General features: G+C 40.8%; 2 protein-coding genes and 1 long non-coding RNA gene across 4 annotated transcripts in view; 1 reads left to right on the top strand and 2 right to left on the bottom strand.

The window, feature by feature from the left end:
• The window catches only part of LOC311125342 (interferon-induced, double-stranded RNA-activated protein kinase-like), a 35941-nt gene extending 22315 nt beyond the window's left edge, over positions 1-13626 (bottom strand). The window contains exons 1-3 of one of the 2 annotated variants that reach the window (XM_084199394.1): positions 13400-13626; positions 4098-4240; positions 139-268 (exon numbers count right to left, since the gene is read on the bottom strand). In XM_084199394.1, coding sequence (XP_084055520.1) covers positions 139-268; positions 4098-4210 — 243 coding nt within the window. In that variant the 5' untranslated portion in view covers positions 4211-4240; positions 13400-13626. The remainder of the gene's footprint in view (positions 1-138; positions 269-4097; positions 4241-13399) is intronic. The other variant, XM_084199393.1, reaches the window with a different exon arrangement.
• The window catches only part of LOC311125344, a 10480-nt gene continuing 3749 nt past the window's right edge, over positions 12638-19368 (top strand). Inside the window, exons 1-2 of the long non-coding RNA XR_014612866.1 lie at positions 12638-12677; positions 13633-13741. This is a non-coding gene — a long non-coding RNA (uncharacterized lncRNA). The remainder of the gene's footprint in view (positions 12678-13632; positions 13742-19368) is intronic.
• The window catches only part of LOC311125343 (G patch domain-containing protein 11-like), a 5228-nt gene continuing 421 nt past the window's right edge, over positions 14562-19368 (bottom strand). Inside the window, exons 2-8 of the mRNA XM_084199395.1 lie at positions 18839-19065; positions 18421-18462; positions 18134-18254; positions 16826-16916; positions 16022-16162; positions 15071-15152; positions 14562-14974 (exon numbers count right to left, since the gene is read on the bottom strand). Of these exons, the coding sequence (XP_084055521.1) occupies positions 14916-14974; positions 15071-15152; positions 16022-16162; positions 16826-16916; positions 18134-18254; positions 18421-18462; positions 18839-19065 (763 nt within the window). The 3' untranslated portion in view covers positions 14562-14915. The remainder of the gene's footprint in view (positions 14975-15070; positions 15153-16021; positions 16163-16825; positions 16917-18133; positions 18255-18420; positions 18463-18838; positions 19066-19368) is intronic.

Below are 19368 nucleotides of genomic sequence, written 5' to 3'. Positions count from 1 at the left end.
ACCTGATACCATCAGTAGAATAAAGGGTGTTCTTACGGGCCCCTGGTCAACACCTGATACCATCAGTAGAATAAAGGGTGTTCCTACGGGCCCCTGGTCAACACCTGTTACCATCAGTAGAATAAAGGGTGTTCTTACGGCGTCCTTCTGCTCCGTCTCCATCAGGCCATTCAGAGCATGTTTAGCAGCATTCTGTTTGGCCTCTTTCTTGTTCTTCCCAACCCCGTCAGGATAGACACGGCCCTTCATCACCACCCTCATAGTGAAGCTGGAGGAAAGGGGGAATGTTTAAGGCAATACTTTAAATGGATAAATGACTGAATTATTGAATTAATTAATTATTTCATGATTACAGTACAGTACTAACTACATTTTACATATTAGTCATTTAGCAGATGCTCTTATACAAAACAACTACAGCACATTAGCTTTTTTTCAAGATGCTGAAAGAAATCAATCATATTTCTCCACTCCTGTTCCAGAGACAAAATTAATATTTGGCTTGACCGTATGTACCATACGGTCAAGCCAAAGAAGTGCCCATCAAGTCAGTCCAATTTGTGGGAGGTGCTTCAGGAAGCATTGGGTGAAATCTCTTCAGATTACCTCAACAGATTGACAACTAGAATGCCAAAGGTCTGCAAGGCTGTAATTGCTGCAAATGGAGGATTCTTTGACGAAAGCAAAGTTTGAAGGACACAATTATTATTTCTATTAAAAAAATCATTATTTCTAACCTTGTCAATGACTACATTTCCTATTCATTTTGCTATATTTCCTATTGAAACTCATTTCATGTAGGTTTTCATGGAAAACAAGGAAATTTCTAAGTCACCCCAAACTTTTCAACGGTAGTGTGTAAGTACACAAGTGAAGGGAAAAGTTGAGAGGAGGAATTATATATCCAACGAGCAAAGGGATCATGCTGTTTGTATGTGACTGCTATGAAAGTGATCATGCTGTTTGTATGTGGCTGCTATGAAAGGGATCATGCTGTTTGTATGTGGCTGCTATGAAAGTGATCATGCTGTTTGTATGTGGCTGCTATGAAAGTGATCATGCTGTTTGTATGTGGCTGCTATGAAAGTGATCATGCTGTTTGTATGTGGCTGCTATGAAAGTGAACCAATTTTTGCGTGTGATCAGGGATTTATTCATGTCGCCCGATTCTGTTGAAAAAGGTTTCTTAAACGGAAGCAAACGAAACGGGGATAAACATACCAGAATTTGTCCAATAGAAACTCTTGTTTGCAACTGTTGGGCTAATGACTACACCCTAGATCAGCTAGATGCAGGCGAGAGTGAGCAAGGCGGTATTGAATGTGTCAATGTCTGTCACCTTGATTACTGAAATCTCTCTCGACCTGTGTGCACCTACGTTGTAAACTTTCATTCATTAGGTTAGGTTGTAGCAACCTCATGATTGATATAGGGGAAATTTGAGTATCATGTAGTAGCCTAAACCTATCAATGTAACATTGAACTGGGTGAATGGAATATTTATGACAGTCATCCAATATGCTGTAATAGAAATAAGGCTCACACGTTCTTTTCATATTTTTCGCATCTTAAACGGCACCGACCGCCACTGGTGTGTAGCGTCAAAATGCTTGTGTGTGTGTGTGTGTTTTGTGGTTGTGAGCGTATGTGTGTGTGTGTGTGTGTGTGTGTGTGTATGTGTGTGTTGGAGTGTCAGTGTAGTATGTGTGAGTGTGTGGGTAGAGACCACTGTATGTACGGGATACACTGTCCAACTAAATGCTTACTTGCAGGTTCCTTCTGGACAATGCAACAACGATAAGAAATAATACAAGATAAGAATACCAACATTAAGTAAATGTCTCAGTAGAATAGAATAAATATTTAGTATAATACAGGAAGGAACTATTTATAGTCCAATAATTACACATGTATTGGAGAAAGGGGGATGGGGGGGGGGGCAATTGTTTAAATTGTCCAGTATTTAGCAATAATAATAAGAGTCTGGTAGCAGCAGTTGTGATGTGTGTGTAGCACACTGCAAAAGTATTCATCCCCCTTGGTGTTTTTCCTATTTTGTTGCATTACAACCTGTAATTTAAATTGATTTTTATTTGGATTTCATGTAATGGACATACACAAAATAGTCCAAATTGGTGAAGTGAAACTTTTATAATAACTATTATAATAAATAAATGGAAAAGTGGTGCGTGCATATGTATTCACCCCCTTTGCTATGAAGCCCCTAAATAAAATCTGGTGCAACCAATTACCTTCACAAGTCACATAATTAGTTAAATAAAGTCCACAAGTGTGGAATCTAAGTGTCACATGATCTCAGTATATATACACCTGTTCTGAAAGGCCCCAGAGTCTGCAACACCACTAAGCAAGGGGCATCACCAAGCAAGCGGCACCATGAAGACCAAGGAGCTCTCCAAACAGGTCAGGGACAAAGTTGTGGAGAAGTACAGATCAGGGTTGGGTTATAAAAAAATATCAGAAACTTCGAACATCCCACGGAGCACCATTAAATCCATTATTAAAAAATTGAAAGAATATGGCACCCCAACAAACCTGCCAAGAGAGGGCCGCCCACCAAAACTCACGGACCAGGCAAGGAGGGCATTAATCAGAGAGGCAACAAAGAGACCAAAGATAACCCTGAAGGAGCTGCAAAGCTCCACAGCGGAAATTTGAGTATCTGTCCATAGGTCCACTTTAAGCCGTACATTCGACAGAGCTGGGCTTTACGGAAGAGTGGCCAGAAAAAAGCCATTACTTTAAGAAAGAAATAAGCAAACACGTTTGGTGTTCGCCAAAAGGCATGTGAGAGACTCCTCAAACACATGGAAGAAGGTACTCTGGTCAGATGAGACTAAAATTGAGCTTTTTGACCATCAAGGAAAACGCAATGTCTGGCGCAAACCCAACACCTCTCATCACCCCGATAACACCATCCCCACAGTGAAGCATGGTGGTGGCAGCATCATGCTGTGGGGATTTTTTTCCATCAGCAGGGACTGGGAAACTGGTCAGAATTGAAGGAATGATGGATGGTGCTAATACAGGGAAATTCTTGAGGGAAACCTGTTTCAGTCTTCCAGAGATTTGAGACTGGGACGGAGGTTCACCTTCCAGCAGGACAATGACCCTAAGCATACTGCTAAAGCAACACTCGAGTGGTTTAAGGGGAAACATTTAAATGTCTTGGAATGGCCTAGTCAAAGCCCAGACCTCAATCCAATTGAGAATCTGTGGTATGACTTAAAGATTGCTGTACACCAGCGGAACCCATCCAACTGGAGCAGTTTTGCCTTGAAGAATGGGCAATAATCCCAGTGGCTAGTTGTGCCAAGTTTATAGAGACATACCCCAAGAGACTTGCAGCTGTAATTGCTGCAAAAGGTGGATCTACAAAGTATTGACTTTGGGGGGGGGGGGGGGGTGAATAGTTATGCACGCTCAAGTTTTCCGTTTTTTTATCTTATTGGTAACTTTGTTTGTTTCACAATAAAAAATATTTTGCATCTTCAAAGTGGTAGGCATGTTGTGTAAATCAAATGATACAAACCCCCCCAAAATCTATTTTAATTCCAGGTTGTAAAAAATAGGAAAAATGCCAAGGGGGGTGAATACTTTCGCAAGCCACTGTATGTGTGTGTGTGTGTGTGTGGGTTGTTGTGTGTGTGAGTGAGTGCATGTGCGCTAAGGTGCGGAGCTGCTAAGGTACTGTGTTGTAGGCCAATAGTAGCCCTACTATTGAAATTGATCAATGAGGCTGTCAACTGAGTCAGAAATTCACCAGGGTTTTTTGTGTCTTTTTAACATTTCAGGTTTTCGCTCTCAAAGTCACACTTTTTGAAATAGAAAAACCACAACCAAGTCCATAACAATAAATAATTAAATAACAATAAACAATAAAATGAATAGCTTAAACCACAGCATGAGCCCACCTTTTGAGGACTGGGTTTGGGTTATTTATATTTTTGGCTGTAGTTAGCCTTTAATTAATTAAGGCACTGTTGTTTGGTTAGTGGTGTTTTTACAGCACATGAGATGGAGTTTGCAAAACAAAAAAAGCAATGTAGCTACTATGCCAGTTAAATTTGACTTACGTTTTAAGATGATCCGGTCCATCTGTACCAACCTCCTCAAACTTGACATCAGACATCTGACGGTTGCTCTGAGCAAACTCCATCAGTCTGGAGATATAATTTGTGGAACCCATTGATTATGATAAAAAATAATGCTGTCGAATCTGTAAGACATAAGGGGTGAAAAACAAAGGAAATCAAATCAAGACAACAAGTTATAACACTGTGATGGATTGTTCTGTGCGCATAATCAATGCATGTAAATGACCTAATAATCGATATGCAAACAATATAAGGACACAAGCTAGACTCCTTATCGAAGGTGTGAGCGACCACGGCCGATAGTTCAAGTTCAATTGGCAAACGATAAATAAAACATTCTGCAACAATGCTCAAAGTCATAACACCGTGATAATATCACCGTTGTAACTTAAGGGCCGTCCACACCAAGAACGATAACTATAACGATATATATATATATATTTTTTAAATCATTCTTATTCAAGTGAACAGGAGCGTTCACAACGATAACTACAAAAACAGTGGAGAACGATATCATTTGGATTTTCAACTTTCAGAGTCCCTTCCAATTATAAAACATTGACAACCAGTGGTGTAGTGGAGGGTATCAATGTAATGTAGTGGAGGTATCAATGTAATGTAGTGGAGGGTATCAATGTAGTGTAGTGGAGGTATCAATGTAATGTAGTGGAGGTATCAATGTAGTGTAGTGGAGGTATCAATGTAATGTAGTGGAGGTATCAATGTAGTGTAGTGGAGGTATCAATGTAATGTAGTGGAGGTATCAATGTAGTGTAGTGGAGGTATCAATGTAGTGTAGTGGAGGTATCAATGTAGTGTAGTGGAGGTATCAAATCAAATCAAATTTTATTGGTCACATGCGCCGAATACAACAGGTGCAGACATTACAGTGAAATGCTTACTTACAGCCCTTAACCAACAGTGCATTTATTTTAAACAAAAAAAGTAAGAATAAAACAACAACAAAAAAAGTGTTGAGAAAAAAAAGAGCAGAAGTAAAATAAAGTGACAGTAGGGAGGATATATATACAGGGGGGTACCGTTGCAGAGTCAATGTGCGGGGGCACCGGCTAGTTGAGGTAGTTGAGGTGTAATCAATGTAATGTAGTGGAGGTATCAATGTAATGTAGTGGAGGTATCAATGTAATGTAGTGGAGGTATCAATGTAGTGTATTGGAGGTATCAATGTAATGTAGTGGAGGTATCAATGTAGTGTATTGGAGGTATCAATGTAATGTAGTGGAGGTATCAATGTAATGTAGTGGAGGTATCAATGTAATGTAGTGGAGGTATCAATGTAGTGTATTGGAGGTATCAATGTAATGTAGTGGAGGTATCAATGTAGTGTATTGGAGGTATCAATGTAATGTAGTGGAGGTATCAATGTAATGTAGTGGAGGTATCAATGTAATGTAGTGGAGGTATCAATGTAATGTAGTGGAGGTATCAATGTAATGTAGTGGAGGTATCAATGTAGTGTATTGGAGGTATCAATGTAATGTAGTGGAGGTATCAATGTAGTGTATTGGAGGTATCAATGTAATGTGGTGGAGGTATCAATGTAATGTAGTGGAGGTATCAATGTAATGTAGTGGAGGTATCAATGTAATGTAGTGGAGGTATGGTGTAGTTCCAGATGTGTCCAGAGGGGGGCAGTAGATCCAGTAGTGTAGTGGAGGTATACGCCATATCAATGAATAAGGCTGATGGAACAGATCAGAATGTTTCGCTTAAAATGTTGATCAACTATTATGTCTTCACATTTTACGCGCAGCACACGGCGGAAGGCCTATCCCCAAATGTTCCAAAACGCAATTTGCGTTAAACACCGTTCTAAAAATGCACACTGCACATGCGAGCGGTTTCATGGACAGAGATGGAAGTATCCCTTAGAAATGTAGAAAGAGGGGAGATCTAAAGATGCAACAACTATCACGGGTTGCTAATATTACTCGGATAATGATTTTGGCTGCTAGACAATGAAGGAAAGGAAAACGCATATGAGGAAGTCTTTATAAAATAATTGCCTCTGTGGTGGGATTTAGTCTATAGGCTACTTTGAAGCAAGACAACAAGACATGTCTTAATATATGATGTGAAACGTCCAGGTTTCAAACAATTAAGGAACAGGGAAAATATAGCAATGCTAATGATGGGCCTAACAGTCTTCTGGAAAATGGAAAGGCTTTTCCCAAAAACCTTCTCAATTAAATGTTAACTATCTACAAAGTAGCCTCTGCCTACCCAGCAGAATGATATCTTGATGATCCAGTAGCCATCTGTTTGCAAACTCCATCTCATGTGCTTCAAAAACACCACTAACCAAACAACAGTGCCTTCACACTTGAATTAAAGGGTAACTACAAAACAACAAAATATAGTAGATTTTTCCTAGACCTCAAAAGTGGTATCCTTCTGTGGTTTAAGCGTTGCTATGGCTTAGAACATCCAATTTCGTTGTTTTTCTATAACAAAAAGAGTGGATTTCTTTATTAATTTTTTATCTGAAACCTGTGAATGTTTTGCTCAGTTGACAGCCTCATTTATCTGTTCCAATAGTAGTTATACTATTAGCACAGTCCAGCTTGGGTTGGTCTGACTGTGAAAGACCAATATGGAATTTATAATTTTAGGTCATTCAGAGTGTGTCACTGACTTTTTCCACACAGGGCACCTTTCCTTCGCCGGCCCACACAGGGCACCTTTCCTTCGCCGGCGGGCCATTGGGAAATTTTGGCCACAATTTTGAGTATACCACTTCTCCAGGCACCACTACACCACTGTTGACAACCAATCAAAAATGCGTTTCTATTGAAGCGTTCTTGGTTCAACCAATCAAAAATGCGTTTCTATTGAAGCGTTCTTGGTTCAACCAATCAAAAATGCGTTTCTATTGAAGCGTTCTTGGTTCAACCAATCAAAAATGCGTTTCTATTGAAGCGTTCTTGGTTCATCCAATCAAAAATGCGTTTCTATTGAAGCGTTCTTGGTTCATCCAATCAAAAATGCGTTCTATTGAAGCGTTCTTGGTTCTAGTTGCGCGAGGGTTCTCGGACGGGAGAGAAGGCAGAGAGCACGGCTTGGGAGAATGATGATCCACGACAAACAGCACATATCAGTGGAAGGCCGATCTGTTAACACCGATACCTCCTGACATCACTGTGTAAATTCATTGGGTACAGGCTATTCACTGCAGGATTAGGACTCAAATGTAGCTAATGAATGATGGGTTTCATAGGCCTCTATCTTAGGCTACACATCTCTAGTGTGTCTTCTCTTTGCGCAATAACGCACCTGGCCTCTCCACTGCCTCTCTCAGCTACAGCTGTTCCTCTTAGCTCGTGGAGTCCCAGGAAAAGCTCAAGTACAATAGCTTATGTACATTTAATTCCAGCATTTTATTTACTACTACTAGCTTATCGAGGAGAGATTCCAGCTCTTGCTTGCTGAATGTAAAATAAAGAAGTCAAAAGAACTGGCAGGCAGAGTGAGAGACAGTGAGAGAGACAGTGAGAGAGACAGTGAGAGAGAGAGAGAGACAGTGAGAGAGAGAGAGAGAGAGAGAGAGAGAGAGAGAGAGAGAGAGAGAGACAGAGACAGAGACAGAGAGACAGAGAGAGAGAGAGACAGAATGTGGATGTTTTGACTCAAATGGAGAAAAGAGAAGTAGACTTCCTGATCACTCTCTCTCTTATTGATGATATTTTCTGTTGGCCACAAACATTCTCAACCAGGTATCACTGTGCATCACTCTGGGAAAAAGATACATACCCCGTATAGGGTTAAATGTAAGAAAAGAAATATGCCAAATTACTTTCTATGTTCTGAAATAGCATCTAAGAGCTCTGGTGGAACTCATCGAAACTCTGCAAAGATGCCAAGAAACAACATTTGATTTAGATGTGTGGTATGAAACATGTTGTGATATCATATATTCTGAAATGGGGGAAAATGATGTGAATAAAGAATACACTCCAAGTCCAGGAAAGTTTACAAGCTGAACAAGCCTTACTGGAGTGATGAGTTAGGGGATCTATGGTCTGAAATGTACAAGGCTGAGTACTTATTTATACAGTGTAAAGATGGGAATACAAGAGAACATTTTAGGAAGGAATTTAAGAAAAAACTGCTTGTGTTTGATAAAAGACTGCGCCTATTCAAACAGAGATATCAGAGAGGGTAGGTATTATACCTTGAGGAGATACGGACAAGAAATCCTCAACAGTTCTGGAGCCAAATAAACAAGTTAGGACCAAAAACAACATAAGAAAATTTCAATGGAAGTCAGGGAAGGAGACAGACCACCAGATATACCCTGGCATTATGTGGCTGAGGAGACAGACCACCAGATATACCCTGGCATTATGTAGCTGAGCCATGAGGAGACAGACCACCAGATATACCCTGGCATTATGTAGCTGAGGAGACAGACCACCAGATATACCCTGGCATTATGTAGCTGAGGAGACAGACCACCAGATATACCCTGGCATTATGTGGCTGAGGAGACAGACCACCAGATATACCCTGGCATTATGTAGCTGAGGAGACAGACCACCAGATATACCCTGGCATTATGTAGCTGAGGAGACAGACCACCAGATATACCCTGGCATTATGTGGCTGAGGAGACAGACCACCAGATATACCCTGGCATTATGTAGCTGAGGAGACAGACCACCAGATATACCCTGGCATTATGTGGCTGAGCCATGAGGAGACAGACCACCAGATATACCCTGGCATTATGTGGCTGAGGAGACAGACCACCAGATATACCCTGGCATTATGTAGCTGAGGAGACAGACCACCAGATATACCCTGGCATTATGTAGCTGAGGAGACAGACCACCAGATATACCCTGGCATTATGTGGCTGAGGAGACAGACCACCAGATATACCCTGGCATTATGTAGCTGAGGAGACAGACCACCAGATATACCCTGGCATTATGTGGCTGAGGAGACAGACCACCAGATATACCCTGGCATTATGTGGCTGAGGAGACAGACCACCAGATATACCCTGGCATTATGTAGCTGAGGAGACAGACCACCAGATATACCCTGGCATTATGTAGCTGAGGAGACAGACCACCAGATATACCCTGGCATTATGTAGCTGAGGAGACAGACCTCCAGATATACCCTGGCATTATGTAGCTGAGGAGACAGACCACCAGATATACCCTGGCATTATGTGGCTGAGGAGACAGACCACCAGATATACCCTGGCATTATGTGGCTGAGGAGACAGACCACCAGATATACCCTGGCATTATGTAGCTGAGGAGACAGACCACCAGATATACCCTGGCATTATGTAGCTGAGGAGACAGACCACCAGATATACCCTGGCATTATGTGGCTGAGGAGACAGACCACCAGATATACCCTGGCATTATGTGGCTGAGGAGACAGACCACCAGATATACCCTGGCATTATGTGGCTGAGCCATGAGGAGACAGACCACCAGATATACCCTGGCATTATGTAGCTGAGGAGACAGACCACCAGATATACCCTGGCATTATGTGGCTGAGCCATGAGGAGACAGACCACCAGATATACCCTGGCATTATGTGGCTGAGCCATGAGGAGACAGACCACCAGATATACCCTGGCATTATGTAGCTGAGCCATGAGGAGACAGACCACCAGATATACCCTGGCATTATGTAGCTGAGGAGACAGACCACCAGATATACCCTGGCATTATGTGGCTGAGGAGACAGACCACCAGATATACCCTGGCATTATGTAGCTGAGGAGACAGACCACCAGATATACCCTGGCATTATGTAGCTGAGGAGACAGACCACCAGATATACCCTGGCATTATGTGGCTGAGGAGACAGACCACCAGATATACCCTGGCATTATGTGGCTGAGGAGACAGACCACCAGATATACCCTGGCATTATGTGGCTGAGGAGACAGACCACCAGATATACCCTGGCATTATGTAGCTGAGGAGACAGACCACCAGATATACCCTGGCATTATGTGGCTGAGGAGACAGACCACCAGATATACCCTGGCATTATGTGGCTGAGGAGACAGACCACCAGATATACCCTGGCATTATGTAGCTGAGGAGACAGACCACCAGATATACCCTGGCATTATGTGGCTGAGGAGACAGACCACCAGATATACCCTGGCATTATGTGGCTGAGGAGACAGACCACCAGATATACCCTGGCATTATGTGGCTGAGCCATGAGGAGAAAATAAAATGTTTTTTTTGTCCATTGTGTATTTCAGTTTGCGGAATATTTAGATAAAAGCCTGGAATAAAAGTGCTACCTATAATTCAATTATAAAGATATTTAGCTTCTATGTGGTAAATGGTACGTGTGTATATAGATTGTGTAGAGGCTGTGTGTATATAGATTGTGTAGAGGCTGTGTGTATATAGATTGTGTAGAGGCTGTGTGTATATAGATTGTGTAGAGGCTGTGTGTATATAGATTGTGTAGAGGCTGTGTGTATATAGATTGTGTAGAGGCTGTGTGTATATAGATTGTGTAGAGGCTGTGTGTATATAGATTGTGTAGAGGCTATGTGTATATAGATTGTGTAGAGGCTGTGTGTATATAGATTGTGTAGAGGCTTGTCTCCCACATGAATCTCCTCTTCCAGACTGGGTTAAAATGCCTTCTGTTTCTATAATTAATGTTTTTATTTATTTATTTTATATTTTTATTTATGTTATATTTACTATTTATTATGTATTGATTTTATTATTTTATTTTTTCACTCTTTATGCGATGCGCACTGCAGAGAACACCGGAAGAAGAATTATCACTGAATTACCACAGTGAATTATTGTAATGTTTGTTTATGTGTTGATTAATCCTATAAGGGATGGGGTTACCAACTGGCGATTTGACATGAAAATAAAAATTACATTTAATTCATTCATTCAACAGTGAAAGAGAGAGACAGTGAGAGAGCGAGAGAGTGAGAGAGAAAGACAGTGAGAGAGACAGTGAGAGAGAGAGACAGTGAGAGAGAGAGAGAGTGAGAGAGATGGAGACAGTGAGAGAGATGGAGACAGTGAGAGAGAGAGTGAGAGAGAGAGTGAGTGAGAGAAAGACCTTGAGAGAGTGAGTGAGAGAAAAGACAGTGTGATCAAAACACACCATATAAGTAGCCTGCTAATGTACCTTTCTGGAGCTTGTAAACTGTCGAGAATGGACCCATAACTGATCCAAATGGTTGCATAATCAAGTAAAATAATGTCCTTGTCTAAAAATGTAGGCCTAATCAATATTGGAGACTTGCGTGCCCGGGGACTGCAGAGCGCAACCTGGAGGAATGCACAGATCTGCCATTTCATAACCTGTAAACTTTTTTTATTGCATTTTGCCAGGTCATATTTATAGCCCTACTATTTAGCTACACGTGGTTCTAAATAGTACCACATATGGGTTCTTTGGCTTGTAACCATAGGGGAACCCTTTTGGGGACTATATAGAACCCTTTTTTGAAGGTTCAATAAAGAACCATGCTCATAAGGTTCTAAATGGAACCTTTATGGTGCTATATAGAACCCTTTCCTAACGTTCTATAAAAGAACCATTAAAGGGTTCTATATAGCACCAAACAAGGGTTCTGCTGTGGTTACAACCCTTTTTTTTATGGTTCTTTATAGAACCATTCTCAATTTGAAAGGTGCTTTGTAGATCATTTTGAAGAACCGGACATGGTTTTTTATTCTGGTCAGCCATATTATATTGTTAAAATTCCCAGAGGTGTTATTATTGTGTTGATAGTTGACTAACTGAATCAGGTGTACTAGTTCTGGAACAGCTGGGGGTCCCTGAGGAGAGACCTGAGAACCACTGACTGATTTAGTCAACCATTCTCACCATTCTCACCATTCTCAATTGACACAAGGCCTTATGTGATTTATGAGAGTCTTTCCCAAGACACCATAGTCATCTTTAACATGTAATTACATTACAGGACACATTAAATAAACTGGAATGACACTCTCTCACCTTTAACAAAAAAGAGCTGTGAGCAAACCACTCCCCCAGATATTCTAATGAGCCGCCTCCCTTACATTTTAATTATCACTAAAAAGAGCAAAGAACCGTTTTGTGAAAAGTAAAGAATCCTTGAAGAGCTCAAAGGGTCCGTTGAGTCATTATGGTTCCACATAGAACCATCACCCTTTCCAATGAACCCTTGAGGAACCCTCCTTTGTTTGTATGTAATGAATGGCCTAACATCTTGCTAATATTTAACTTCTTACTTCGGCCACGCGACTGGCCGTTCTCTCTTCCAGCTGTTCTTATGTGCAATTAAATTATTAAATCAGTCATTTAGCAGACGCTCTTATCCAGAGCGACTTACAGGAGCAATTAGGGTTAAGTGCCTTGCTCAAGGGCACATCGACAGATATTTTTTCTCTCCACCTAGTCGGCTCGGGGATTAGAACCAGCGACCTTTCGGTTACTGGCACAACGCTCTTAACCACTAAGCTACCTGCAATAGGCTGTGCGGACTCAAGCCTCTACTTGATTTCTCTTCACCTGAAATCCCAGGTAAAGCTATAGGTTACTAAATCCACAGGACATGTATTTGTATTATGTTTTATACTAGGCCTAATAGCCTTTTCTTGGAGAGAAACTGGCTTGCTCTTGTTATTTGCTGAATTTAAAATCGACCTAGGCCAAAATGAACTGTCGGGGAAGGAAGGTTGGCTTCTTATCGTTCATAGCGATGGTTATCAACTCCACCGCAGAGATGGAACGTAAATCACAGAAAAATAGATATTGTGGTGGCAGCTGCAGAGAAGTACTTGGGTGTACGAAAGTTGGAAGGGTGTTTTTTTATTTTATTTTAATACTTTTTGAATCACAAAGTATAATGGATTTATACTATAGTCCAGTTGGAGACGGCAATGCAACATATTGGATGCCAACCGCCGTTAAACCCCACCGAAGAAGAACTCTGGCCACAGTAATGATAGTTACACTGATGCATTGCTAATGGTTACACAGGTCAAACAGAGAGACGAGCACAGTGAAAAAGAAAATACAAACAAATTGACATATATTCGAAAAATTGAAATAACTTGCAAACCAAGCGATCAATGACATGAAGCAAAAGACACGCAGGCTAAACAGCGTATGTTGTTGAATTGCGTCATTTAAATACGAGTTTCTATATTATGTTTTCGTTACATGTATGTTGAAGTATTATTTGCAGTTGTCACTATGACAATGAACACACCCTGAAGTACTGAATCGTCTGTGTAACTTACCACCTTATTAATAGGCCGACAGCGTGCAGTAGGATGAGTTGATCAGTGGATCGACCGGTGTAGAACGATCAACTTTCCTCTAGTGTGGATGATCTCCAACGTTTTATAGTTATGTATAATGTATTGTTATAGTTACCGTCCTTTGTGTGAATGGCACCCAGAAGTGTTTGAATATTTACCAGCTGTCAGTGTCCAGTCATCACGCTTGACTTTCGTTTTGTGTTTCTAAACAGAGGAAAAGGAAGAGAGGCCCAACTCGGAGGACAATCTGTCTCCCTCCAGCAGGTGGCGTCTTGTCGTTGTTTCGCCCACCAAGCAATGAGTTTTTGAATGGAGGTCAATGTGTGTGTCGAATCTGGTCAACAAAAAAAGTTATGACTTATTTGCTACGTGAGATGTATTTGCTCGAATATAAGTTTCGTAATGCTTAAGTTGTTATGAGTGTACTGATTTAAGTAGGACACGTGACATCCCGGCAACTTAACACTTCATATGGGAGTGGCTATGCATATTCATGAAATGAGGCTAGTTGCGTAGCGTCTCTCTCCATTGAATACAGGTGGTTGACGTCAACAACCCTCATCGAATATTCAAAACAGGATTACAATAATGAGACGTATCCACCAATCCAAAGAAAGGACAGGCTGGACAGCCCCGCCGTTCCGCGTTGTGGACAGAGGCGTATCTTGTCAGTGTATCCAGAATTTTTGGTTTCGATTTCCCGAACCATACGTCATCAGCCAATATAGCTACTGGGCTGACGTCCATGTGTCGGCTGCAAATAATTACATTCCCATGATAAAACCAAACAAAATTCAGTTAGTGATATGTATGTGAGAGGTTTTAGAGGTTAAACGAATAAGAAAAAAGTGTTTACATGCCAGTAAAGTTTTAAACAGCTCCAAACATTATATCTGCAATGCAATAATTGTTGCGTCCTATTGAATACCACTTATTAGTAGTTAACGAGGCAAACATCTCGACCTGGTGGTCTGTGGATGCAACTTAGTATTTAATGAGGCAAACATCTTGACTCGTTGGTCTGTGGATGCCATGGATAAATAAACTATGCAGATGTCATGTTTGCCTGTCAAATTTACAAATAACACAATCCAGATTATGATACAAGTAACATTTAAATTAATTGTTTCTGAATCATATAAAAGGTGTTTTAATTTATTAATAAAAAAAAAAACATGTTCAGGAAGAAAATACATAAAATGCCCTGTCTGCATTATAAATAATACAAATTCACACTTTATAGGTCTAAACTCGCCTATATATCACACAGGGGCAGATGTTATATGTATCAAGCAGCTCAGAATAGGAGTGTTGATCTAGAATCAGCTCCCCCCCTGTCCATGTAACCTTATTCATTGTGATCTAAAGAGAAAAACTGATCCCAGATCAGTCCTCCTACTGAGACACTTCATACCTACGTCCTCTGATCCCATTTATAATCCCCAATCCAAGTTGCTGATGCCTCCAGTCTCTTCTGTAGATTATTCTGCAGTGTTCAGTCGTCGTGGTCTGCAGCTGTGTCTCCAGGACAATCGGAACACAGATCCTCCTCATCTGTAGGTCACAAACTGCGTGAGGTGGTGTTCGATCTCTTGTCAAGAAGGACATGGCCAGGTATGTTTTATTTAAGTGAGTAGGATTCATTCTTACCATTGTAAGCAGTCCCACACCATATGCAGTAAAAATGGACCCCTCTTAAATATGATGTCAGAATTTGTAGCTTGTCCAGTGACTAGAAAAGATCATTAAAACAAGGTTGTCACAGGAGGAACTTCAAAATATGAATCTAGATTTAATTTAATCCTACTGTTACATGCCATTATAACGTCTATTCTTATAATATAATATAATAATATGCCATTTAGCAGACGCTTTTATCCAAAGCGACTTACAGTCATGTGTGTATACATTTTTACGTATGGGTGGTCCCGGGGATCGAACCCACTACCCTGGCGTTACAAGCGCCATGCTCTACCAATTGAGCTACAGAGGACCAGAGGACATTCTTAATTCAATCCTACTGTTTCATGCCATTATAACGTCTATTCTTAATTCAAACCTACTGTTTCATGCCATTATAACGTCTATTCTTAATTCAATCCTACTGTTTCATGCCATTATAACGTCTATTCTTAATTCAAACCTACCGTTTCATGCCATTATAACGTCTATTCTTAATTCAGTCCTACTGTTTCATGCCATTATAACGTCTATTCTTAATTCAATCCTACTGTTTCATGCCATTATAACGTCTATTCTTAATTCAAACCTACCGTTTCATGCCATTATAACGTCTATTCTTAATTCAATCCTACTGTTTCATGCCATTATAACGTCTATTCTTAATTCAAACCTACCATTTCATGCCATTATAACGTCTATTCTTAATTCAATCCTACTGTTTCATGCCATTATAACGTCTATTCTTAATTCAATCCTACTGTTTCATGCCATTATAACGTCTATTCTTAATTCAGTCCTACTGTTTCATGCCATTATAATGTCTATTCTTAATTCAGTCCTACTGTTTCATGCCATTATAACCTCTATTATTTAGTCTCCTTCCTGAGCTTCTATCATATTAAAATGAAATGTACTAACAGTTAACTCTTCCTCCTCCACTTTGTCTTCCTCCTCCACTTTGTCTTCCTCCTCCTCCTCCTCTTCCTCTTCCCCCTCCTCCTCCTCCTCCTCAACCACCAGTTTAGGCCAGTACCAGTCTTCTCTGGGCACTGTGACACCCTGGAGTTCAAAGGAGAGTATTCAGTATGGTCAGCGTTAACGATAAAAGGCCTTTTCTTCTTGTCAATAGATTTGTGAGGAGCTAGGTTTCAATCCAATTGGCGACAGATTTTCAGGAAAATAATTGTAAAATCTGCTTAAAAACACATTTTCCACCAGAGCTGTTTCCATCAAATTGACTTTTGGCTGATAAAAGGCTGTGTGAGGACCTAGTGCACGTAAAGATTTATTTAGCGGTTAAATTCCCACGTAACAAAAAGATCCCACCTTGTCTGGCGTATTTTGTCTTGTCGACGTTTGGAAAGTTTACCGACACATGTTCTGTTTCCAACCTGTTTGAACTGACATGTCCTTTACTGGCATTAGACATGTTGGATGGAAACCTGGCTGGTGTCAACATGATAGAGTAGAGTTGGCTTTGTGGGATTAGTGGTAGACTGTTCTAATATCCACACTACTAATGTAACGGGCATGTAAGGGGTATGCTACTATGGACATTGGTATGTGGTCTCTCACCTTCTCACAGGCTTTCAGACTGTGTGTGTGTGTGTGTGTGTGTGTGTCTAACCTTCTGACTGTCCAGCTGCTCACAGGCTTTCAGACTGTGTGTGTGTGTGTGTGTGTGTGTGTGTGTGTGTGTGTGTGTGTGTGTGTGTATCTAACCTTCTGACTGTCCAGCTGCTCACAGGCTTTCTGACTCCTCCTGAGGTCCCCCTCAATCTTTTGCTCCTCCCGCTCTGTCCTCATCCTCACTCTGATGTACAGCATTAGAACACATGTACAGCATTAGAACACATGTACAGCATTAGAACACATGTACAGCATTAGAACACATGTACAGCATTAGAACACATGTACAGCATTAGAACACATGTACAGCATTAGAACACATGTACAGCATTGGAACACATGTACAGCATTATAACACATGTACAGCATTATAACACATGCACAGCATTATAACACATGTACAGCATTAGAACACATGTACAGCATTAGAACACATGTACAGCATTAGAACACATGTACAGCATTAGAACACATGTACAGCATTGGAACACATGTACAGCATTATAACACATGTACAGCATTATAACACATGTACAGCATTATAACACATGTACAGCATTAGAACACATGTACAGCATTAGAACACATGTACAGCATTAGAACACATGTACAGCATTAGAACACAGAACAGCATTAGAACACAGAACAGCATTAGAACACAGAACAGCATTAGAACACAGAACAGCATTAGAACACAGAACAGCATTAGAACACAGAACAGCATTAGAACACAGAACAGCATTAGAACACAGAACAGCATTAGAACACAGAACAGCATTAGAACACAGAACAGCATTAGAACACAGAACAGCATTAGAACACAGAACAGCATTAGAACACAGAACAGCATTAGAACACAGAACAGCATTAGAACACAGAACAGCATTAGAACACAGAACAGCATTAGAACACAGAACAGCATTAGAACACAGAACAGCATTAGAACACAGAACAGCATTAGAACACAGAACAGCATTAGAACACAGAACAGCATTAGAACACAGAACAGCATTAGAACACAGAACAGCATTAGAACACAGAACAGCATTAGAACACAGAACAGCATTAAGACATGTACACAGTGAAAAGAAGGTAGTGTAGCCATTATCTATCAACACATGTACACACAGATATATACAGATATACACAGATATATACAGATATATACAAATCATACAGAAATACAGAAATATATGCAATTTGATTTGGCAATAAACAACCTTAGATAGGCATCTTTACTAAGATAAATAATATAGGCTACCTCTATTTGGGAGATTGACCATGTCATCCTGTAACACTTTGTCTACGTCCCAAATAGTACACTATTCCCTATATAGTGCACTATTTTTTTTTTACCAGAGCCAATAGGGAATAGGGTGCCATTTGGGACTTGGCCTTTACCTGAAGTCCTCCAGGGACTGTTTCTCATTGTGTTGTTTGGCCCGGGCTTTCTGACGGTAATGTTCCAGTTCCTCCTCTGCTTTCCTCTTCTTCACTCCCTCCATCCCGATGCCCCCTCTGTCTGAGTGATACAATAACCACAGGATGATGCAACAACAAAAGGTTATGTTAGAGGTAATTGGTCAATTGCATTAGGTAGGCTACATCTCTTAAAAAAGATACATTGATGCACACCCTGTCAATGTGTAGGTTAGGATTTTGTCTTGGATATGTTAATACATTCTCACCTGTTTTGATACTTAGTGGAATAGGTTCGACTCTTCCCGCCCCTGCGAAAAGGAACAAAGACAGAAATCAATACTTTAAAAAAAATCTACCATGTGATGTCAGGCCTGATCATCATATTGTAACAACCTTCTCCCAACACAGCGACCTCGTCAAGGGTTCAGATGTCTTAGCGGAACTGCTAAGGTGTTGGGTTGACAGTATCAAAGTCCAGGGTTCAAGCCCAAGTCTGTAATATCCCTTGACTTCGCTACAACACTAATAACGCCATCACTAAAGAGGCCTGACTGACTTAGTTCATGTGATGATCTGGCCTAACTCCTAGCTGAATACATTAAACTCAGGCACTTATTTCCGAGTTGAATTGATTCAGATAAGAAGTAATACGATACATTCTGAGTTGAACTGGAGAGGACTGACCCTGCTTCCCCAGGCCTTGTCCAGCTTTGTAGCCCATCTTCTGCAGCAGAGCAAAGCCCTTGTTCTGGTTGCTGATGGTGCTGTGCTGTGCTGCCTCTCTACTCTCCTGCTCCAGCTCTTTAATAGTTTTCTGCCGGTTCTTAACGTTCTTCTCCTTGTGAAGCACCTCTTTCCTCAGGGCCTCCTTCACACGCTTCACCATGGGGATACCGGGCTTCACATCTGGTCTGCCAGGGAGATGGACACAGAGAGAGCATTGCACATAAATTGAGAACTTAGCTATAAATGGAACACACATGTAATAACCAGATAATAGACACTCAATTATTTTTTTTGAATACTCTTCTGCGGAATGTGTAACAAAATCTGAGGTGAGACAGTCAAGTCAGACGCTACGTGCAGGCTTTTGATCCAGCCAATTACTACTACTACTAAAACACCAAATTAAATTAATCAGCATGCCTTTGCATGCTCGCTAGCTAAATTTGGGGCGCGTTCAGCAGGACACAACGTTTTGGACATTCAGATAG

The sequence above is a fragment of the Coregonus lavaretus genome, assembly GCF_964263955.1.
Source record: "Coregonus lavaretus genome assembly, contig: HAP1_SCAFFOLD_242, whole genome shotgun sequence".
Classification (NCBI taxonomy): domain Eukaryota; kingdom Metazoa; phylum Chordata; class Actinopteri; order Salmoniformes; family Salmonidae; genus Coregonus; species Coregonus lavaretus.
This window is presented reverse-complemented; position numbering and strand designations above follow the sequence as displayed.